This window comes from Adiantum capillus-veneris, chromosome 21, assembly GCF_014529385.1.
Source record: "Adiantum capillus-veneris isolate H3 chromosome 21, ASM1452938v2, whole genome shotgun sequence".
NCBI classification, from domain to species: domain Eukaryota; kingdom Viridiplantae; phylum Streptophyta; class Polypodiopsida; order Polypodiales; family Pteridaceae; genus Adiantum; species Adiantum capillus-veneris.
Window position 1 is genome coordinate 128,703,326 of NC_140951.1, and position 25,164 is coordinate 128,728,489.

The 25,164-nt window shown below is 40.2% G+C and overlaps 1 protein-coding gene across 1 annotated transcript; it reads right to left on the reverse strand.

Moving 5' to 3' along the window:
• Positions 1-2,753: 2,753 nt before the first annotated feature.
• On the reverse strand, positions 2,754-3,726 carry LOC147431711 (uncharacterized). The gene is made up of 2 exons (XM_086493701.1): positions 3,223-3,726; positions 2,754-3,041 (listed from the first exon to the last, which is right to left on the reverse strand). The coding sequence occupies exons 1-2, from the start codon at positions 3,724-3,726 to the stop codon at positions 2,754-2,756; spliced, it is 792 nt and encodes a 263-aa protein (XP_086349827.1).
• Between the last annotated feature and the right edge of the window lie 21,438 nt (positions 3,727-25,164).

A 25,164-nucleotide genomic window follows, 5' to 3' on the forward strand; every position in this document is an offset into this window, starting at 1 on the left:
AGGATACACAATCGAGAGTGGATACAAAAACACAAAGCTGTGTCCAAACTGACAAAACTTGTCAAAGTGAGAGTAAACACTCGATCACAAACTATGGCGAGAATCTAGGAAAAATCCGGTAGAGTTTCCCTTGTAAACTGAGAAAAAACTCAAGTACAATCTCTACCATAAACCATAACACTACTCAATGCCAATGAGTAGAAATGCCAAAATGGCTCCACATTTTCACATACAATGGCAATCCTCACTCAACGTACATCAACGGAGTGACCGCGCATAAGCAAGCGCCAAAAGAGTTGCAATCCGAAAACTTGATCAATGAGAAAACAATGCTCTCAAGAAAGCTTGCCGGCACTTGAAAGTGCTCGCCAAAATGCATGTATAATGGGCATCAACCATGTGCCATAACCATATGCAAACCATCCGCAAAGACCATGAATCTAAGCACAAAATCACTGCCAAAGTATATTGTGAAAACCAGTGAAAGAAGCTCCACCTGTGTGCTCCAAAAACCGTGTCTCTCAAGAGACCGCTTCGGTGGTGTGTAAACGCCTCCGTACTTCATTGCCCAAATCTACCAAAAAACCCTCAAACCACAAGCTCTGCACAAATTGAAATTTCATCTTCAGCTCAGAATTTATACACCTAACATCAAGCACCTGCCGTGCTTCCAAAAGTGTATCAAACTCGCACACTATGCGAAAATAAAAAACCTGCAATTTCTGTATACAGTCAGTCTGAGCTGAATATCACCAAAATGGTGAGGAATTTGCAAAAAAAATCTTATGCAAAGTTGTAGACCACGTCGAAACGGATGGGCTACTTGAACAAAATTCTTAGATCTGCATTCTACAAGGAGAAAAACGAATCTAAAAACAGTGCTGTTGCGCACACAGTTTTTAGGGTAGCACCTTCACTTACACACAATCTTCCACACTCCTTTCTTAGCTTCCACAAGAGCATACATCACTCTCAACTGAGCTCACAAGCTCCCATTGCATTCTCACAAAACTTCCAAGCTTTCTTAATCTCTCTACCGTCGAGAGCGAGTGAGCTATCGCCTCGAAGCCGTCGTGCTCTCCGCGATCACCATGGCTCCGATACCAATTGTGAGTGCGCGGATGCGGTGCGTGTGCGGAGAGTGAGAAGGAGAGAGAGGGAGACAAAGAGCAAGACACGTGATGTGGGGTGGAGCTCCCAACTCTCACTGTATGAGTACCATGTGAGAGTGTGAGTGAGAGATCCTTATTATTTGTATGTATAAAGAATAAGGAGATAAATGTGGGCAGCCGGACACTGGCCGGCGGACACGGGCAAAGCACGGTGAGGCACACCGCCTTTACCTAACATTATTGCAGCTACGTATGGAACTACCGAACATGCAAGTTGTTTATGCAACTAGTTATGGTAGATCAACTCAGAGAACCTAGAACTATGGAGATACTCCCAATCATAAAAAATAGAGTATCCTTCATATCTAACAAACCAGTAAGCATCTTCTTCTTCTTGGGAAGACACACACTCCTTCCTAACTGAGTAGACACCATACTCAACGTCGGAGGAGTATGCCAAAATACGCAATGTAAAAGTATTGATAGATGGCAACTTCCTAAGGTCTGTAACACAAAAAGAAACAAAAAAAGCCATGAATCTTACTTTATGCCGCATGAATTCTTGATTTCATGCACACACACCTGGTCTTGTAGTGTTTTGCGAACGGTCCTAATAATTTTTTTGTGCGACAAAGGTGCACAAGCAAAACGCACCTCTGCTTAAATAATGGAAAAAAATCAAGGTCCCAAAAGGAACACAATAAGTATCCGCTTAATGACTTAATGGTTGAAAAAAACATACAAGCATGTGGCCTTGATCTTCTACATTTAACACAAAGGACACCTCAGAGATGTCAAAAATTTGATCCATGATCTGTATAGCCAAATGGAAACCAAAAAATAGACATTGTGAGGAAGGAATGAAACCTTCACATGACATAGTTTAGTGTATGTTATGGAGAGAGGCTGAAAAATTAATTTTGATATATTTATGAGTTGAAACATACACAAAAAAGAAGACAATGATAAGAGGAATGGAGCCTTCATATGGAATTGTTTAGTATCTCACGGTACACAATGTTTGTTGTTAGTGCAACTATCTCATTTACATCAATCGCATAGGAGAATATTCACTCCAGTAGCTAAACGTGTGCGTGACAATGCAACATACAATCGTCCATGAGTGAAGATCAGTGTCACCAGGTATAGCCCCAACATGGCAATGCTTTGGCCCTATGACTTATTTATCGTCATGCAAAAAACCAATCTGATTGGAAACCTTCTTTATCTAAGAACAAATGGCAACTTCATGTCATAATGCACAAAACATGTTCAAGGGATGAAGACCCATGTGCCAACCCGTATACCTGTAATAATTTCTGCCTCCAAAACTCTTGCATGAAATGCCCTGCACACTAAGCATTTCCCATTACATAGACCTTGACTTCGATCAAGATTTTGTAGTAGAATTATTAAGGCATTCATCTTCAACTCCAAGTAATGTGTTGGAAATCCACCGCCCAAGGTGAGACTATTTAAAATCTCCACATAATATAATAATGAATCTTGAATTGAATTTTCCACCACAGAGTCAGCACTAAAGTATTGCATAACATCACCTTCCATTGCATACATGGCCTTAGTATTGAGGATACCAACTTCAAAGTTTTTGGGAGCAAGAATGGCCCGCTCTTTAAAATATTATGCATGGCCCGCATCTTTATCCATTTTTGTATAGATGCAACCTATCAATACATCCAATGAAGATGAAGAAAGCACAATGTGACGAGGGATTTCCATCTTTTCTTTATCACCACTTATCAAAGTCCCATTTCCCACATCGGTAAGCCATTCTTTGTAAATAGAATTTGCAACATCACCACCTTCCACACGCATGTTATGTGTCAATCTGAGGATCTTCACATGATCCCATAAGTGTGATCGAAAAAGTGTAGCATCAACAATGTCTGCACACGCTCCCTGGAACACCTATGGTAAGAATTTTCAAAAATCTCCCCCAAGAAATAACACTTTTCCACCAAATGGCTTTCTTGAGCACATGATATCTTGCATGGACGTATCCACCAAGCCTCAAAGGCATATCGATGTGTTGTAGGAGCCTCATCCCACACAATCAACTTGCATACTCTAAGAAATTCAAAAAGCTGACCCTGAACGGGGATATTGCATGTGCTTCAACTATCAAGCTCCAAGGGCATCTTGAATGTGCGGTGCATCCATTTTGCAGTAGCAATACTGAAATCCCAAAAGATGATGTGACCAGTGCAACTTCTCCTTCTCCACGCACGTGTGATAGCAAACAATTATACAAATAAGTTTTCCCAGTCCCTACAGGTCTATCTAGGAAAAAAATAGCCCCACCATCAATAGTCAATCCATGCAAAATTGCCTCAAAAGCAATCCTTTGATCTTCATTCAAAGTCTGCTTTGTTGCATGTGATGCATATAGCTCTTGCACTGTATCAAGGCATTGCTCTTGGAAAAGCAAGATGTTTTCATCACGTGCCACTAAGCACTTCTCAGGCATTGGAATTCTAGGGTATTCATTTAAACTTCGTCCAAATGTACCAAGAATATTATGCAAATCTCTTAATGCATACCCTTCAACAACCTGTGCACATCCATCTAAGGACTCGTATCTCAACTCCAACATATGTCGATAGTCCTCAAACAAAAAACATCAAAATCTTCCCCATAAGAGATGAGGGGAGGAGGGTTTACAAAATAATAGAATGGTCGCAAATGAATGTATCAATTGCAAGCCTGTTTTGTACTGCAAGCTTCCTCCATGCATCCAAACCATTCCCCATCATCTTCCAAGATACCCCTTGGAATTCATGATGTCTTGAATGTTGGGAACAATATACCATTTATGGAACACAAATCCTCAAATGATTTACATCCTTTACAAATAGTCAAAAGCAAACGGACATAATATTGTTCACCTGCAGAGGACTGAACAAAATATATACGCTCAATAGTGTCCCATGATGTCCCTTTGTCCATTTTTTGGAACCCAAATTCCATGCCCACTTTTGAAGAAAATCAATGTACAAAGTATCATTTGCATCAGGATTCTCCAAGTTGCATGTGAACCACTCTGTCAAAGTGGTCTTCTTTGCATGGTCCCTTTGCAAGACATATTTAAGGTTGTCATTATCTCAAAATGTCACATTTGACCATACAAAACATGCATGCTCAATCTTTGGACAAATGGTGCATCATTGTGCAAAGGAAATTAAAAATTTCTCCAGCAAGCCCCAACAAGCCTCAGATGTAGATACATAACGGCCAACATGTCTATCTTATCAATGTTCTCCCTTTTTGCATCCCGTACTAACATATTGAATCTTACAGTTGCCCTATCGTGCCCCTTGTAGATGTACTTATAGACATACTTGACGGTTGAAATTATAGATCATACCTCAAAATTGATATGTGCATTAAATAGTGTTGACAAAATAAGATTGTATGGCACAACCCATCGGTTATCAATAGTACAATCCCTAACCTTGGTGGTGAAGCCATTGTTTCATCGTGCATAAATGTGGTAGCCATTATTATCCATGCTTGTTTGCTTGCAAAATGGACATGCATATTTTCTAATACATTGTCCATCAACCATGCAAAGAGATGAAGTATTGAACTCACCACATGGGCCAGGAATGTTACAACTAACAATGATGTCATGCAACACTAGAAATTGATATTTATTTGGTAGCTCTGAACAAACCATCTTGTCATAGTCAAATGTTGATTGAAGCTTAGATCAAGGATCTAGAATCAATAATGTATGAGAATGTGGCAAGCCTCTCTTTTGGAACTCCACGACAGACATGGTAAGCCACCACTTTTCCAAAAATATGTTTCTTCAAGATGTGCTTCATCATGCTCGAGTGTTTCAAGGAAAAAACCCTGGTGGTTATGTCTAGTCGATTAGAGAAAACTTGTCCTAAAAGCAATGCCTCATTTTTTTGGCCATTTAGGGTTACATGTGAATGTGATAAATAGGTCTGGCTTTCCCTTTGCACGCACAATTGACCATTGTACCTTGATACAACTGGTACATGTGCCAAGGGCCACCTATAAAAGATGAGGGCAAGACAATTCTTTGACTTGCAGACCGTCCAAGTACAACATCACTCTCAGAGAAATGCACCATGTCAACCAAGTCTGCATACAGTTCTACCCTCAACGTGTACTGATTCGTACGAACCCATGTAAGACGAAACTCCTCAATGGCACAATATGCATCAACCATAATTGTTGAATTAAATGACCCCCACAAAGCAAGCATGATTCTGTATCAGTGCATATCTGTAGCCGATATGCATATTACTCTCTTTGAGTGACACATTGTCAACCAACCAAGGCATCCAAAGGGCCATGCACATTAGCATAAGGAAGCTTGACATGCCACTCATCTTCTCCCCATGGAAAGAGAAGAACATACAACAGTGGGATGCATGACCTATATAGATTCGAAATCCTTTGCAACCTCCCATCTTGACAATGTATCACATTGTCTTGATGGCCAACTGTTTTTACATCCCCTTGACCTAGCAAAATCGGAGCAACCTCGTTGCCAACAGGTGTCAAGTACTTCCTTGAAGTATTTCTTTTCTTGAAAATTGTCATTTTGATATCCACACTAGTGTTATTATGTAACATTCTACCAACATCATATAAAGCATTCACATATGGATTACATGATCACATCATCATTGATAATGCTTCAAGAGTGGACAAATCCAAACCATCCAAGGCACTCATACAATTTCGAACCTCATGTTTAGTATCATATACATATATCTGTGCAAATTTTGGGACCCCTGCTTCATGTGGTAGCAAAGAACCAATTTGCTGGTACATGCCGCCATGTACATGAAAGTAATATGCACCAGACCTACCCATCAATGTCTCATCAATGGTAGCTCCAAGAGATGCAAATGCCACTATTGTAACTCTCGATGTTTCTTCTTAAAGACCTACTCGAAGCATCACTATTATTGAGTAGCCTCTCCAATACATCTAGTTGTCATGCAGGAGGAAAGAGGGATACTTTCCCACTTTTGCAACAATATTTTCTTGCCGATGGTATATCTTTATTCTTCATTTCACTCAGATAAAGATGTGCACCGCAACACTCACTATGATGCATTGGGAATTTCACCATGGTTTACGTAAAGAACAAAAAGGAAGTTGTGATTCGCTTATAAAGGGAGTGGCAAATAATGGCTGAGTTCGGAAAACCGTTGTTTAGCTGGTATTACTGCCAGGTTTTGATGGTATGCTCATGATTACGGTAATAATTACTGGGGCATGATGTCTAAATGGAAATTGGGGTTTCTATGTGTTTTGTTTACTTCCCTAAATGAGGTTAACACTGTCGTAGGGTGTACATCATGGCTCGGATTGAATGCTGGAATTTCGTATATTAAGTTAAACTTAAAAATGAGCCCGAAAGTTTGGGCACCTTGGTAAGTTAAAAAACAAAGTGTACTCTAGATAATGGTTCTAATCTTGGACTAAATTTGTTAGAACAAAAGCTGAAACTTCTGAATTTCGAATTTTACTAAATACTGCTGGTATATTGCCATTATTCCGGATATTTTTGTAAGTAAATGAATGGTAACATATACAGGAAAGTGGATGATAGCCGGTTTCAAATGTATATGGACTCATTTTACTTCACTAAAGGAGATTATTAATGAAAGTTTCCTATTGTTGTTCACCTAGTTAGCAGACACACTGATTTTTACTAGCCATTTGGAACCTTGAATATTCAATAATAAGTCCTGGATCGTTGACTGCTGGTTTTTTTCAAATGGATATTAACTGGTTTTTTTTTAAACAAGCTTGTTGTGTATAAAAAGAATAAGCTGCTTGTAGGTTGTTTTTTATATAAAAAAAGGGGGGAGTGCTTGATTCGATGAGGTTATCATAAATTTTCCATTTATCTGAGCTGGCTGGAGACATTTGAGACATTTTTCGGACGATGTCTGAGCTGGCTCTTTTATGACTGAGTTGTCCAGTGTACTTTAGTATACATTTGATTAGCTAACATATGGCAGCAATAAGTTTGACATAACATAATAGCAAGGGTACTTGTTGAATAAAGTCATGAATATGTCTAAGATAGGAGTATCTCAGGAATATAAAGAAGTAATTTCGGAGTTGTTTTTTTGGGGTGGGATCCCAGCTTGGTTATGAAATTGGCTCCAAATATAGGATTAGGTAAAAAAAGTAGTATTTACAAAAGAAGTGGTAAGATTAGGTCTGGCTTAAGATTGCCTATATATAAATCAATAGATTTTAAGGTCACTCCTATCTGATTAGGAACGAAGTTTCGAATTGTTTTTGATATTTTACTTAACTCCTTAAATCTTAAGGATTGGGTAAGGAAAGCTTTGTATAAAAAAAAAGTAGAATCAGATTTATGGCTGCTCTATGAGGATGATCACTTTCCGTTTCAGATTGGCAAAAAAGCCATGAAACTTTGTTTTTTCTAAAAAGAAACCTTTTAAAACTAAAAAAAACACAAATTACAAGTTAAGAACTATGTTTTTTTAATGGTGACATGGATAACAACTGGGATGCCCAGCATCTCCTACGTACAACCATGTGCTAACAAATTGTTTTCTTGTGGCTATGGGTGCAGGTGAGGGCTACCTTCCTTGATTAAAACGTTCTGTTCTTAACAAATGGTGGATCTCTTATTGTGATGTAAAATTTCCTAGACTTTGGGTTTGAGGATTCCTGAGCTATATTCTGTTATCTTCATTACCTTGTACATAATTTATTTCAACAGCAAAGAGATTATTGCAAATCCATTGTACTTTTCTAGAATTGTGGGTATGTGAACAGTTAGTGTTCGTTTGCATATATATATAGATTTAGAACTGCTACACACACAATTAACGCAAAAGAGAGATTGACTTGGCTGTTGATCTCTCTCAGACAATGACTCTAGAAACTTTCGCCTATTATAGTATAATTTTTATACTCTAATAGGCCGGGGTGCTATCACACAGTCTCAGTGGTTTTTTAACATGACTGGTGTAAGGTTGCTAGCACTACCATTCCACTTTGTATTCATGAGTCTCACTTTACCTTAGATACTATCATTTACATAATCTATTACTTCTGTTAACCAGGTTGTGGAAAAGCTCACTGCAAGAATTAAAGTCTGCTCTGACCCAGAAAAAAGAGCTCTGATTTCGGAGAAGTTACGACTCGCGAAAGAAATTGAAAAGACCTTCCCTCATATCTTACTTAGGATTAGGCCCTATCTACATAGGGTTGTAAAATTCAAAAAGATGTAACTCTTTGTGTTAGATCTTCAGGTCTACGCTTCTCTTCCAATACTAGGGAATTCTAACTACTGATAATTTTGCAGATTGTTTCCCTTTCCCAAGGGCTTGCTCTTCCTGGTATCAACCTTTTGATGGAATTTACTTCTAATCTGGCTGGACTTTCCAAAACACATATTCAGGACTTAGCATCTTTCTCTTCCAAAGGCTCAGAACTTTCCAATCTTCTTAGAAAATTTTGTGGGCTTAGTCCTATCTTTGTTATAGCTCCCTCTACGCCTATAGTCCCTCCACCGAATAGCCTCTTTTGTAGAGATGCAGCTGCATTAGAAGCGGTAAAAGAAATTCAGAAAGACCTTTGTTCACTTAGTGAAGGTTCGCTTTTGGACATGGTATCGAAAGTTTCTAGGGCCTTTCCTTTTTTACCTTCACGGCAAATTGAGGTAGAATCCTTGGGGGTAGACCGTAGGCTGTGGATGTTCCCAAATAAAGGATTTCTAGCGCCCATATCTATGGAAACTTGGGTCTTCCTTGCCAACTTGGCCCCTGCAACTATTGAGGAATGCAAATTTAAAGTTCTGAAAGGGATCTAGCTCTTGGACAGAGGGGATTTGATTAAAGCTCCGTTCAATATGAGTTTCCTTGATGATACAAAATGTAGTTCGAATACAAGTTTATATGCAAGAACTAAAGGGGTGATGACCTTTAGTAAAAGTAATGCTGATTTCTACACCGAGACTGTGTGGAATGTATTCAGGCCTTACCTTAAGTGTGCTTGCAGATTCTTAGACCCCAAAGCTGCGTGCGAGTCAAGCATAATTTGGTTTGACCATGCTATTGGTACGCCCTCAACAATCTGCCTAGTATCTTTTCTGATAAAGCAGAAGAATTTCACTTTTCCCTCTTTTGCTCTTGGCTTGGTGGATAAGCTAAGGATCTGGTCTTAGCTCAAATTGCCTTTATTCAGTACAGATCAATTATGTGTGACACTCTTAAAGAACTTGGATCGGATGGGTGTGGTACTCTGCTAACCACTTATGGCAGCTTTAAAGGTATCAAAAATATGGTTGGGCAATCAAACCAAATATTGAAGAGGATGAATCTCAAGTTTCCAAACGTCCTAATACTCTTGTCTCTCCTACAACATCTTACACCTCTTTCTTAACTCCCTCCTCAAGTGAATCTGTGTTTGGAAGAGAGAGAGGTAGAAGTTATATGAGAGGTCGGGAAAGAAACCTACCAATCAGAAACCTTTTGGATATGTAATATGCAGGATCGAAGGAGTGCTTGTGGAAGATGTTACCTACCGCCAAAGGAAGAAGCGTGTAAAAAGATTATCTCACATTGCTTGTTTGCAAGCAAGATTTTGGATTTCTTTACTCCCCAAGCTATTTTCTCAAAATGTTTTGGACATATTTTTGGATCGAATTTATTACTAAAAGATGTGATGATTGGATGGAAATACTCGCCGCCTATTAAGAATCTTTTTTATTCTAATGAATTTCTTCATAATAGTGAGATACCTATTTGCTCTTGTCATCTATTTCAAAAAATTTGTAAAAACTTCACTGACTTTGGTTTACATGTTTGTACATCTAACTTAGAAATCATTTCTGATCCACAAGTAAGGAGACTCTTGAGTAAAGGCCTGAATCATATTCCTCCTTTTCCACTAAATCCTCAAAGTGCCTTATTTGCACTACTTGAATGCCTGGCCGACTTGGCCTTAAAACTCCAACTGGAGGAGGAAGTTCACTTCCAACTTACTTCAACACTCAAAGGAATTTTTTTGGAAAAAGATCAGTCTTATGCCACAAGTATGGCTAAGCACTGATACCACCTGGCTTACGCCTAAATTGAAGACCTCTATTTATGACACTAAAAAAAAATGGCTCATTATTGGCCTAGATAATGCCTCAAATACGACGTCCTTTATATGTAAGAAATTAGCTTTCGAGGCTGCCAATTCAAGACTTAATAGTAAAGAATTTCTTAAACTTGAGAACTCTCCGCTTTGTGTAGCTACAACATTGAACAATGAATTATCTGGACTTGGTTATAGTCCCGACTCTCTAAAAATTCATGTACTCTTCCCAACATATAAGAATCATAAGCATAAATTTAGATGGATTTATAACGCTTCAAAAAGCCTGTTCTCTTGTGTTACGAATGATATCACCCACTGCTTAAATTTTGTTCTACTAGAAATCAAAGATATCTCTGCCATCAAACACAGAGATATAAAGAGATTCAGAAATATAAATTATTGCCCTTTTTGGGTCATAAAAAACGCAGCCGAGGTATATATCAACCTCCCATAAAACATTTACTCTATCTTCACGACAGACATAACTCGATGTTATGAAAATATCCCTTTAGATGGACCGTATGGGCTTGTTTATACCTTATCATGTCTTATAAAGATTTCCTTTTCCCATAGAAAAGAGCTTGGGTATACTTGCATCTCACAAAAAGGGAATAAAGGATGGGTAAAAAAATCGAATAAATCCCCACCGTTCATCTTTAAAAATGATGATTTATATAAGTATATCTTTTGGCTACTTAATAACAGTTGTATCCAATTAGGTGATACCTGCTACAAACAAACTCTAGGGATCCCAATGGGTTTTGCTTGCTCTCCGATTATGTGTAATCTATATCTCTGTTACTTCGAATACCAATGGCTCTTAAGAATATTAGAAAACCCAGCAAGTAATTCGTTACTTACACACTTTGCACATTCATTTAGATTTATGGATGACCTATGTAGCCTCAACAATCCCATGTTTGAGATTACTCTTACTGATATTTATCCACCTTGCCTTAGTATTGAACCTACATTCTCTGAGAGAGTTCTTTGGTAGCATAAATGGATCATTTCTAGGACACACTTCTTGAATATTGAGTTTACTTTAACTCCCCCATTTTTGGGAAACTTTTACACTCGCTTTTTTTGGAAAAGAGAAAAGCTTAAACTTGTGTCATCCGAATTTACAAAGAAAAAAAGCAATAGACCTTTCAAGAATTCTCTACACACCTGACTAGGAATGCTTTTTCTTATAATATATGCCTCTTCTGACTTTTTTAGAGCATATGAAGAAATCAATACTTTGATTACCAAATTCATTTATAATGGGTTTATGAAAAAAGACCTTGTTGCATGCATCTGCAACTCCCTAGAAAAACACAACTGGACCTACCTTAAGTTTGACTTACAAAATTTGATAAGTCTACTTAAATCAGAATAAAATCTAACCACAACATAGCATTTTTCAAATTAATACAAACACTTCATGAGGTGGTAGGCCCCTATTCTATGGGGTCTACTACCTCATAGGATATGGTGCCTGGGAATGGGTAGGCACACACACACACAAAATCTTTCAATGAACAAAAAAGATTAGCTGATAATTATTTCAGGAGCCCTTCATCTACATCTCTATTATACCACCCATTACATGATCACACAAACAGTTGTCACAGTAGAAGCATGTGTTTGGACGATCGGCCAAAGGTAGGATACAAGTCGCCAAGATGACCCCATACTCCCGAGTGCGGGGAGTAATGTTAAAATATCCTCTTAATTGATGATCATAACTACGGTACAAGAAAATCTTATGAGAAGGTAGAAACTGGGCTAGCAGGTATAACCGATTTGAAAAACCTGGCTTTATTGAATATTCTATGTAATAATAATGTGGCCCTAGGCCCAGTACCTCAGCAACCATTGCCAATCGGATATTGTTTTTGAAATGCTCTCGACCCCAAAGAGTCACTCGAGTCACTCGGTCCTGATAGGTCCACCACTTGGTTTGAGAAACTGAGGTTCCTAACTGCGGAAATAAATGAAGTTCGTAACGGAGTAAGGTTGCTCTCCGAGTAGATGTACTGGATAGATAAAGATGTGCAGTTGCTATAGAAAAAACTTGTTCTTGATTATATGCCATAATTTAGTAAACACGACTGGTAAGCAGATTAGCTGAAGATGCTAAACTCCGGAAAGGGTACTCTGGACTTTGTTTTTTGTAAATATATCTCCCATCTTATATAGACCCACTGGTTTTTACTCCTAGACCAGAGAGATTTTTTTTCCCAAAACTGGTTACACTCTCACCGCTAAGATAGGTGGATTTTTTTACCCTAGTGATAGCTGAATGACATAAAGCTTACTATAGGGTTGGGAAGTAGGTGTAAAACTGTTATGTATGATCATCCGAGGCTTAATGCAATAAAATTCTTAACTAATTGACGGACCAGGTATCAACTATGGAATAGTTTGGTATCCATTACAAATTAGGTATGTGGTGTACAATATGATCTGTTCGTGCATTTAACTTTATACTATCTTATCATTGTTCAGAAAATGCTCTGTAGCATGGTTTGTTTCACCAAGTATGCAATGTAGCTGGAGTGGCTTAGGAAAATTGACTCTGGACTTGGGTTTTTTTTGAAAAAATATCACTTTCTCTTTTAAACACACTGTACGACCACGAGACCTAAAGGGAAAATTAAATAAAACTACCCAAAGGGTGGTATATCTCTCACCTTTTAGTATGCCAAGAGCTTATCATAAGGTTCGGGGGAATTATATGATAATAGACTCGAGGTTGGTTGCAATAATTCCGACTAGGTGGAGACTATGGAAATGCCTAGTTATTTGGGGGGGCCATAAGGTGGCAGGCACTACCAGTCCTTGCATGTAACTTAATGTTATCTTTACCTTGTATTAGGGTAAAATTGGAAAATATTGTATGGGTGGCTTTTACTCTGAGTGAGCGGGCCTCTTGCTACACGCTACCGCCTGTACTGTGAGGGGGGTGTCTGCAGCCGATTAGTGTAAGCAAAATAACCGCGTAAGGTGCCTGATTCTGTCGGATCTCTTGCTTGATTTAATCCCTAAGGATTTCCCGCATAATGTGACCTCGATTGGAGGGGCTGGTACTACTGTGGGTCGCGTCTTCTGCAGATGACTTCAACTTGCATAAATAAAGGTGAGTACTCATACTCACTTAGCAGCATCTTTTTCGTTTCACCTCTCTGCGTGTGTGAGTTCATTATTGTGTGTGAGAGAGTATCTGCTAAAGCTGTGGTCGCATCATGCCGAAAAAATCGATTGTAGAGGTTCCCTCGGCTCCTAATCTACAAGTTAACTTAATTATGTTATGCTGATCTGGTTGTAGAGCGGGTTTTTCTGCTAAATGGAATTTTTTGAAACTTGTTAAAAAAACTTTTTTTTTTGAAAAAAAACCAGGCACTGTATTACTGTTTCGTTCTTGTTTATGATATGTTTTCTCATAAGGCTATGATGCATTGGGAATTTCACCATGGTTTACTTAAAGAACAAAAAGGAAGTTGTGATTCGCTTATAAAGGGAGTGGCAAATAATGGTTGAGTTTGGAAAACCATTGTTTAGCTGGGATTACTGCCAGGTTTTGATGGTATGCTCATGATGACGGTAATAATTACTAGGGCATGATGTCTAAATGGAAATTGGGGTTTCTATGTGTTTTGTTTACTTCCCTAAATGAGGTTAACACTGTCGTAGGGTGTACATCATTGCTCGGATTGAATGCTGGAATTTCGTATATTAAGTTAAACTTAAAAATGAGCCCGAAAGTTTGGGCACCTTGGTAAGTTAAAAAACAAAGTCTACTCTAGATAATGGTTCTAATCTTGGACTAAATTTGTTAGAACAGAAGTTGAAACTACTGAATTTTGAATTTTACTAAATATTGCTGGTATATTGCCATTATTCCGGATATTTTTGTAAGTAAATGAATGGCAACATATACAGGAAAGTGGATGATATCCGGTTTCAAATGTATATGGACTCATTTTACTTCACTAACGGAGATTATTAATGAAAGTTTCCTATTGTTGTTCACCTAGTTAGCAGACACACTGATTTTTACTAGCCATTTGGAACCTTGAATATCAATAATAAGTCCTGGATCGTTGACTGCTGGTTTTTTTCAAATGGATATTAACTGGTTTTTTTTAAAACAAGCTTGTTGTGTATAAAAACAATAAGCTGCTTGTAGGTTGTTTTTTATATAAAAAAAGGGGGGGAGTGCTTGATTCGATGAGGTTATCATAAATTTTCCATTTATTTGAGCCTGGCTGGAGACATTTGAGACATTTTTCGGACGATGTCCGAGCTGGCTCTTTTATGACTGAGTTGTCCAGTGTACTTTAATATACATTTGATTAGCTAACATATGGCAGCAATAAGTTTGACATAACATAATAGCAAGGGTACTTGTTGAATAAAGTTATGAATATGTCTAAGATAGGAGTATCTCAGGAATATAAAGAAGTAATTCCGGAGTTGTTTTTTTGGGGTGGGATCCCAGCTTGGTTATGAAATTGGCTCCAAATATAGGATCAGGTAAAAAAATTTGTATCTACAAAAGAAGTGGTAAGATTAGGTCTGGCTTAAGATTGCCTGTATATAAATCAATAGATTTTAAGGTCACTCCTATTTGATTAGGAACGTAGTTTCGAATTGTTTTTGATATTTTACTTAACTCCTTAAATCTTAAGGATTGGGTAAGGAAAGCTTTGTATAAAAAAATAGTAGAATCAAATTTATGGCTGCTCTATGAGGATGATCACTTTCCGTTTCAGATTGGCAAAAAAGCCACGAAACTTTGTTTTTTCTAAAAAGAAACCTTTTACAACTAAAAAAACACAAATTACAAGTTAAGAACTATGTTTTTTTAATGGTAACAACTAGGATGCCCAGCATCACCTGCGTACAACCATGTGCTAACGAATTGTTTTCTTGTGGCTATGGGTGCAGGTGAGGGCTACCTTCCTTGATTAAAACGTTATGTTCTTAACAAATGGTGTATCTCTTATTGTGATGCAAAATTTCCCAGACTTTGGGTTTCAGGATTCCTGAGCTATATTCTGTTATCTTCATTACCTTCTACATAATTTATTTCAACAACAAAGAGATTATTGTACAAATCCATTGTACTTTTCTAGAATTGTTGGTCTATGAACAGTTAGTGTTCGTTTGCGTATATATATAGATTTAGAACTGCTACACACACACACACACACACATATTGTCTCTATGAACAGTTAGTGTTCGTTTGCGTATATATATAAATTTAGAACTGCTACACACACACACACACACATATTGTCTCTATCCCTTCTCTCTCTCTCTCTCTCTCTCTCTCTCTCTCTATGTTTGTATGTATTGAGCACCGCCTTCATTTATCCATCTCCATGTCTCTCCATACTTTCTTATGTAACCTGCCTCCCTCCCCCTCATCTCTCTCTCTCTCCTCCCTCCCCTTTCACTTTTTCTCCTTCTCACCCCCTTTGACTATCCCCCCCTCGCCTCCGCCTCCCCCCCCACACACATACATACTCTTTTGATCTCTCCTCCCAAAATCTCTCTCTCTCTCTCTCTCTCTCTCTCTCTCTCTCTCTCTCTCTCTCTCTCTCTCTATGTTTATATGTATTGAGCAACGGCTCCATTTATCCATGTCCGTGCCTCTCCATACTTTCTATGTAACCCCCCCCCCCCCCCGGTCCCTCTCTCTCTCTCTCTCTCTCTCATATACTCCACCTCTCTCATTATTGTGCATTGAAGGGGGTGGATATGGAACGAGCATGAACATTTGACACATTGCATTTCTTTTTGTATCCTTTCATATTCTATCTTGTAATGCAAAAGCTGATGACTCTAGTAGTGTGTGTCACTTATACTCTCAAACTTGTAGTGAGCATAATGTGCATAGTTGACGTGACTCTTTTCCTTTGCCCCAGTGTCTTGTCTCGCATCGAGGGGAGTGTGAGCCAAGATGAATGATTGAGATGGTGTGTATCATCAACAAGGGGATAATATCAAGCATATTAGAGGGAGTACAATTTAGTTTTTTGTAGCGAAGAGCATGGTTTTGTAGTTAGGGGCAATATGAGTGTTGTAATGTATATAGCATAGCACATCGGATTCCATTGAAGTAAAGATACATTGGGGTATGAGTGAGTGTGTGTGTGTGTGTGTGTGTGTGTGTGTGTGTGTGTGTGAGAGAGAGAGAGAGAGAGAGAGAGAGAGGTTGGAGAGAGGAATATAAAGTGGGGTTAAGAGACCTCCGACTGAAAAATAAAGTAAGAGGGGGGGAAAATTGTGAAACATGAAAAATTGTGAAATTTCTACAAACAGTGTATAGAGGGGTGTGTGTGTGTGTGTGTGTGTACATTAAACCTTTTTTTATAAAAATTGTGTAGAGGTGTGTGTGCGTGTGTGTGTGTGTGTGTGTGTGAGAGAGAGAGAGAGAGAGAGAGAGAGAGATTGAGATTTATTTGAAAGGAAAGTAAGAAGCTCTTACTTTCCTTAGTATAAAATTTGAAAAAAAAAGGCCGGGGGGGGGGGGGGGGGGATTGCCAGTCTCTCTCTCTCTCTCTCTCTCTCTCTCTCTCTCTCTCTCTCTCTAGGTCTTGAACTCAACTCTCGTCTAATAGATCCTTGAGGTCTCTTGGGATACTTTCTTACGACGTTTTAATTCTCTTCTTCTTCTTCTCTCTCTCTCTCTCTCTCTCTCTCTCTCTCTCTCTCTCTCTCTCTCTCTCTCTCTCTCACACACACACACACACACACACACACACACACAAAGTAAAATTGCAAAATCTTGGGTAGAGATTTTGAGCTTTCCTTGAAGAAAATTTCAAAATTGTCATGCGGTCCTCTCTCTCTCTCTCTCTCTCACACACACACACACACACACACACACCGGCACATTGTTTGTAAAAAACCAAGGTTTGATGTATTTTTAATCGATTGAAATTATAAAATTCTGGGTAGATTCCAAACTTGCCTCGTAAAAAACCAACAAAATATAAAAAATCACCGACTAAGTCTTGAGAGTTTTAAACGTTCTCTATTTTTATTCAATTAGAATTTCTTTTGATAAACTATGCATTTGCACATTCAATGAACTCTCTCTCTCTCTCTCTCTCTCTCTCTATATATATATATATATATATATATATATATATATATATATCTTTTCGTCCCCTCTGGCCCACTACCCTCTCTTTCTTTGACCCCTGCCCACCCGATATTCCTCCCCTCCCCCGCTCTCGCTTCACCGGATATTTCCATTGGTGATATCACTAGGGGGAGGTGGCACACACACACACACACACACACACACACATGATGCTATTTATATGCGGTATATAGGAGTGGCTTGTTGCCACTTACTAGGTATAATTAGTTGGGGACTGGTCTCAACAACTAGTATAGGCATAGGAAATAAAACACAAACAAATTTCACATTTGTTAAGCAGGGGTAATGGCCTCTTGATTACACTATGACAACCTCTCAACTTTGTAAGAAAGGATACTTACTATACTTCACTCTTCATGGATGGTAGGTATAAGTTAAAAAGGTTTTAAGTAGGACATGGATAACAAGTGATAGGTTCATTGACACATGTAATACGTATTTAAGACTAACAAATCTTTTGTCTTGTTTATATGGATGTAGGTGAGGACTCCATCGTTACTTAAGATCTTTTTGACTTTGCTCTGCTGACCATCATCGTCAAACTTGGCCTTTGTCGCTTTAGTATCAATTGTTCTTAACTATCTTATGTACCAATCACTAGAATGATACCTCATTCTCACTATGATGTACAAAAATGAATAAAAGACAAAGTCGTTTTTGTGATAATCCTTGTCCTTTGTCTAAAGCGAACTGTCTTTTGAACTTATATGTTCTTTTGTGTATAAGTATTAGTTTAAAAACAACAATACGTATGTCCTAAACACAAGGTTCTCCCAGTTTGCTGGGTAACCAAGAAGGTGGCTTTGGAGATTTTTTGTCTATAGGTTTGGTTTGACCCATTATCATTCATTCCTTGTTAGGTTGACAAGTGTTAGGCGGACTTTCCTTGTCTATAGATTGGATTCTTGCTCACAGCTACTGTAGTCTTTGACTCTACTGGTTTCAGCTTGCAGGTTAATCCAAAATTACTTACCCTTTTTTAATTATTTTGATTCTTATGATTTTAGGAACATTTTACCTACTACTCTTGGTTGGACGTTGGTGCAACCAAAGTTGGTCGACCATAGAAGGTGGAATGGGCAGTTATGTGCAGGCTAACAAAAGCATGGCAAAGGGCTAGAGCAGCTACAAAGGTGTTGGGCAGACAAGTGGCAGCGAAGATGTATGGCTGATGCAATTTATAGGCCAAGAAAGGCTCCAAGAGATGCTAATTTGGGGAGCAAACAAAGGAGGTTCAAGGTGCAATATTTGGGCCTAGAAATGTAGAGCTTGAAGTGTTGAAGGAGCAGGTCCACACGACTCATCAAACAGAGCTATGGAGCCCAAGATATTAGAGTTTGAAGGTGCACTGCATTGCAGATTCTTGTTGGGCAGGGCAGTTGGGGACAGGTGTTCCAAGTGGATGTTAGTGTATAGGCGTGTAATGATTGATTAATGGAGCATTCTCGTCTTTTCAGATTGCAAATCAGAGCTATGAATTGCAGGATATGGCTATTTGAAGTTTTGTCGGGGGTCGGTTGGTGCCCACTTGACCGCATTGAAGGACATGCCATCTAGGGTTTTTTGGGCCGTGACAAAGTTCAAGAAGGTGTTATATAGTGTATGGAGCCATCAAGAATTGACGGCTTGTCAAACGGAGCCCGGACCGAGAAGTTATAGAAGTCGGAAGGTTGGGTGCAGTTGCTCGGACTTGATTGCGGATGAAATCTAGCATTTTTGCGGCCTCGGTTTGGGGTCTTGAAGAATCTCAAAATGCAACAGGAGCCGGGGGCTTTCAGGTCGACATAATGAAGTTTTGGCCGGGCCTTGCGGCTTGGCAATCCGACATCAGAGCCACAAATGGCAAAACTTGGAAATTGGGGGGCACCCAATGGGGTTTTTTTTCATCAAATGAAGTTTCTTAAAGAGGCTTGGGGGGAGGCTCTCAAGAGGCCACCACATGGCAAGGGGTTACCCCATATGTAGTGGATTGTGGCAGGTGTTCGGGGTATAAGGCACACAACTTGCAGCGATTTGGTATTGTGAAGGTGCGTGGGAGCTCCCGTAGCGTGAGGCTATGGTTGCCCGCCCGTTGGGCGCTACACATTGGCGCAATGGGGCGGTTTTGGCCTGCTCTTGGTGCCTGGCGGCGTCCGGTGGCGCTGTGGGTAGTCGGTAGCGAGGTGATGATGTGGCAGTAGCCCATCGACTAGGCCCGGTTCCCGCGCCCGCTAGGGCCACAAATCTTTTGAAGCCAAGTTAAGCGATCCCCCCCCCCCCCCCAGCGATATCACCAGTGCTCGGGGAGGGGTGTGTCGCTTGGCAGACAACAGTGGAGAGAGAGAGAGAGAGAGAGAGAGAGAGAGAGAGAGAGAGAGAGAGAGAGAGAGAGAGAGAGAGAGAGAGAGAGAGAGAGAGAGAGAGAGAGAGAGAGAGAGAGAGAGAGAGTTCAAAGAGGCCCAAAGGGCAAGCTCAAAATGCAAGCAGGCGGCCGAGTCGAGCGAACAAAGAATAAACAAGGTGCACCATGCATGAGTTTCCAAATAAAGTATGCCAAGTTCTAGCAAGGCAACAAAATTGCTAAAAGGGGCTCAAATTGAAGTGCACTAGCTAGAGAAGCTCACAGTTTTTCTTTTTTTGAACATAGCCACCCCTATAAAAGGATGTAAATGTGAATTTTTAAGGGCTTTTTTTCCAGAGAGATTTTTGAAGGCCTACAAGCCTGTGTATTGGAAGCTTGCCATTGGAGCTGCAGAATCGGTTGTACTATCTCCCACTATCTCCATATTCAATACTACTAAGCCTTTGCCCCACTTTCTCGTGTTGCTTCTCTCCATCCCCCTCCTTTTCTCTCACTCTTTGTGTGCTTGTCGATGCTTGCGGAGCATGAAGTATGTTACAAAGAGGGCAGAATCGGGGTGTTGTATGAGCCAAGAAGGGTGAGCTGAGCTGTATAGGTGCATTCGTGCTGAGTGCTGTTTCTATAGGGTAAGAGATTGTTGTTTTGTGTGCAAAGGTGGGTCTGTTAGTGCAAATTAGCCAATGTGAAGGTGTTATCTGAGAGTTTGGGGGTCCTATAGATACATTGAGCTGTAGGGAGGCTTTGTGTTGTGTGTCGGGTGTGTACCTTGTTCCCCCTCTCCATCTTTTGGTGCCCCATGGAGGAGCAACTGATTTCTCATCGGTTTTTATCAAAGAAAGTTGTTTCCATCAAAAAGAGATGGCAACGCGCAGTTATGGACCAGTTTTCACCGGAGAAGGAGATATGAAAGAGTGGATGGCCGATTTCAAGTTGTATATGCTATCACTGCATATGCCAAATGAAGATACCAAGATGCAAACAATTCCGTTGCCAATGCGGGGAAGAGCAAAGACATGGTTCTATGCCCTGGAAGGAGAGCCAAGACTAATGTGACCGGTGTTGCAGGTCCGTTTTGTGCATGATTTTTGTAAAGAGGTGTCCCTTGTCGATGTGGACACAAAATTGAAGAATTTGAAGCAAGATGTGAACAAGGAGTTCGGTGTTTTTCTTGGCCGCTTCGAGGAATGCAGGAGGGACTTTGCAGTTGCCATGTGATTGGCTAATGGTGGCGAGTACTTTTAATTGGAAAAATTTATGGCTTGTTTGCATCCCAAAGTTTGTGAAAAGGTGGATTTCGAGAGCTCGGAGAATTACAATGGGGCTATCGCTATTGCATGGGCAAAGAGCCAAAAAATTAAAAAGAAGATTGAACAAGGTGCATTGGGATACAAAGCGATGGTTCCCAATCCTACCGCAAGTCCGAGGGAAGAAGTTCAAGGGGAGAATAAGACAAATCAAGGGGTGGCAACCGTTCCTCAACAATGGGTACGTACAGTTCAAGATTTATCTCAGCAAATGAAAGAGTTGCGTTTAAGTGTTATTGATAGAGGCTAGGCAAGGACAAGAAGAGGCATAGCTAGGCGATTGCCTGGCAAGTGTTATAAATGCCGAGAGGAGGGCCACTATACTCCAGATTGCCCTCACCCGTCGAGGGAAAGGGGCGGTATGTATCCTCCATTTGGTCAAGGTAGGGTTCAGGCATAGTTTAATGGTCAAAGGGAGCAGCAAGCAGTCAAAAACCAAGTACATGCATCTTCGTTAGGTAATGATGAAGTGCAAAGGGTTAATACCATCGGCGTTGACAAGCAGGAGGTTGATATTATGGCCAACAAAAGAGCAAGAGGTGAAAGAGAGACCGAGACGGAACGTGAAACTAGAGCAAGTAAGGGTAAAGAGAGGTGAACAAAGGTCAAGAGCAGCCAGAGCCAAGCAAGAGAAGACGAAGACAGAGAATTACACAAAAGGATTTTCAGTTGGGGTGCGGTAATCCTAAATACGATCTGGTAAGAGATGTTAAAAAGCAGAAAGCTAACATCACTTTTGGGCAGCTGCTTGCATTAAACCCTAAATTAAGGAGGCAGTGGTCAACCAGTGTCACTACGAGGATTCCCCGAGTAGGAGGAGATGTGCATGCAGTACAGAATCCAGCTTTGAGGGTGGGGAGTCTCATCGATGTGCTTCAAGTGGTGGAAGTTTTGCTTGAAAAGAAGAAGCATGTGCAAGCCTATATTGATGGTGGTGCCCAGGTCTTTGTGATCATAGAGTCTGCTATGAGGGATATTGGTATTAAAGCTGTCAACAGGTCCAATGTGAAAATGAGGATGGCCAACCATGCCAAAGCTTGTTGTTTAGGAGTGGACATGATGTGAAGGTAAAGGTCATGGGAATTGAATGCTTAATTGTTATTTTTGTCATGAAAGCAGGTGAAAATACTTATCCAATTATATCGGGGAGGCCATGGTTGTTTGCAATTGGGGCCAAGCAAGATTGGGAGAAGGGGGTATTTACCGTGCCAGATCGAGAGAATGGAGGGCAGATCGTGCTTGACTTGAAGACCAGGGAGAGTCGCTTTCATCCAGCAGCCGCGGGTGATAATAGGGATTCTAGCACCAGTTATGAATATGAAGCTAAGTCGACTTATGATGATGGGTCCACCAATGTCGAAGAGAAAGAGAGTGATGAAGACTTATTGAAGCTGGATACATATTTTTTTGGGTCACCATAGATTCTGCCAGTGCAAGTAAAGGTATGCAAGCTCCCGTCTGAAGGTTAAAGAGGTGGAAGATATGCTAGGTACAAATTTAACCAAGCAGAAGAAGGAAGGCTATATGGACCTATGTGTATCCTATCCCAAGTTATTTGCGATGGAGTATAAAGATTTGAGAGGAGCTAAAGGAGTAGAGCATCAGACCCTACTTAAAGACGAATACAAGCCAAAGGCACAGAAGTTAAGGAGGTTGGGAGATGTTCAAAAGGAGGCTCTATGGCAAGAGGTCAACAAGTTGCTTGAGGTAGGTATTCTTCAAAAGGAGGCTCTATGGCAAGAGGTCGTCAAGTTGCTTGAGGCAGGTATTATGTATCCAGTGAAAGAATCTGAGTGGGTTTCCCCTGTTGTAATCACTCCAAAGAAGAATGGAAAATGGTGGATGTGTGTTTACTATACGCCCTTGAATGCTGCAACCAAGAGGAATCACTACCCCTTGGCATTTTAGGATGAGATTCTAAACCAGGTTGCCGGACACGAGCACTATTCTATCATGGATGGTTTTTCATGTTATTTTCAGATTGGTATTGCTTTGGAGGATCAGCTGAAGACCACCTTCATCTCTCCATGGGGGTGCTTTGCCTACCACAGAATGCCTTTTGGACTAGTGAATGCGTATGCTACTTTTCAAGACTGGACTCGAACAAAGTGTTCATGCCATACTTGGGTAAGTTCATCAGAGTTTTTATGGATGATATTGGCTGTCATAGTTCCAGGGCGGAACACTTGTCCAAGCTGAAGCTGTGCTTTCAAAGGCTAGATGAAGAAGGAGGGTAATTGAGTCCAAGAAGTGCAAATTGGCACAACCAAGGGCTCAGCTGTTGGGTCATGTGGTATCACGTAATGGTATAGAAGCAGATCCAGAGAAAGTGAAGGCATTTGTTCTCATGGAGCCTCCCACCAGCGCGACAGGGTTGGCATCGTTTGTGCATAAGTTAAAGTATTTGTCACATTTCTTTTGGATGTTATCTCAGTATGTTATCCTCTTCAGAAAAAGGCGCTAATGCACGGATTTCAATGGGATGATGAATCTCAAGAAGCATTTGACAAAGTGAAAGGTATTCTATGTCAGATACCTACAGTATGCCCTCCCAACCAAGAGAATGAATTCTATATTGCTATGTTGGTGGGTATGGTGGCCATTGGAGCAGCATTGTTATAGAAGGTGGGGAGAAGTTACAAGCCTATTTACTTTGAGAGCAGGGTAATCAGTCTGGGAGAGACTACTTATACGGAAGCAGAACAATGAGTGATGGCTTTAGTCTTTACCTGCAGAAAGTTCAAAGTGTATTTGGTCGTTCGTAAATTTTATGTGTTGATGGCTAACAATCTTTTGCCTAAAGTGGTGCTACATTTGAAGCCAGGGAAGCGAATCATGAAGTGGGTGATAGAGCTCCAGGAGTTCGAGTTCGAGTTCAAAGTAGATCACATGAATCGGTCTCATTTGACGGATATCCTAGTCAACAAAGAGGTCGAGTTACCAGTTTATCCAAGGGTAGTGTGAGAGGAGGACAGAGAGGAGCCGGAGGACTTGGAAGGGGCCTTCGCTATGCGGTTTGATGGCTCTTACAGAAGGGTAACACAAAAAGCAGGTGGAGGTGTGGTCATTCAAGATCCACATGGAGCAATCATTTTTTCCAAAGCTTACTACTTGGAAGAGGCACATAACAACAATGAGGCGGAGTATCTTACTTTACATCTGGGTCTAAAACAGTGTATTCAATCTAGCATATCAAGGTTAGTAGTAAAAGGCGATGCTCTATTGGTTATCCAGCAGCTTTTGGGCCAATGGCATGTAAAGAGGGATTCTCTCAAGAATTGGTTTTTTTCTATAAAGAAGCTGTTGAAAGTTTTTGAAGAGGTGCAGTTCAAACATGTTAGAAAGGAACGAACCAGGAAGCAGATCGGTTGGCTAGCAGTTGAGTTCAAACTCATCTGTCGAGTTTGTATGTGGCACCGACTACTTATGCAGGTAGGGAAACTTTAAAAGACATTGATGATTTCTTGAGCATAGGGGTCAATGTTTTGAAGGGATTTCCAAGCTACAAAAGGGGATAATTGTTCAAAGAGCTCAAAAGTTCACTCTGGTAGGTGAAGATCTTATGATGCACGGTCAAGATGGGGTGCTACATTGAATCCTTTACAAGGAGGAGATTGGTATGGTATTGGAGCAGTGCCACGAAGAGAGCGGACGTCAAGGTAAGGATCAAGTCTTGTTTCGTATTTTAGGAAGTGGGTTTTGGTGGTCTTCTATGTGCGAGATGTGCACTATTGGTGCAAGACGTGCCATCAATGCCAAGTAATGGGTGAAAGATGACTGGTAGCCAAGAAGCAAGGGGCTATCATAGCACATGATGCTTTTGAAAAGTGGGGTTTGGATGCTATTAGTCCATTGCCCAAGTCAGCGAGCGGGAAAAAGTATATTGTGGTGGCCATAGACTACCTCACTAGGTGGGTTGAGGCTAAAGCGATGAAATAGGTAAATGCTCATATTGTTGCCCAGTTTGTCTTTGATTGCATATGCTACAGTTTTGGAGTACCTTGGGTGCTTATATTTGATCGAGGAGAAGGATTCAGAAGTAAATTGGTGCGTGCACTAGTAGAGAAGCTCAATATTCAACATCGATTTTCATCTCCATACCAT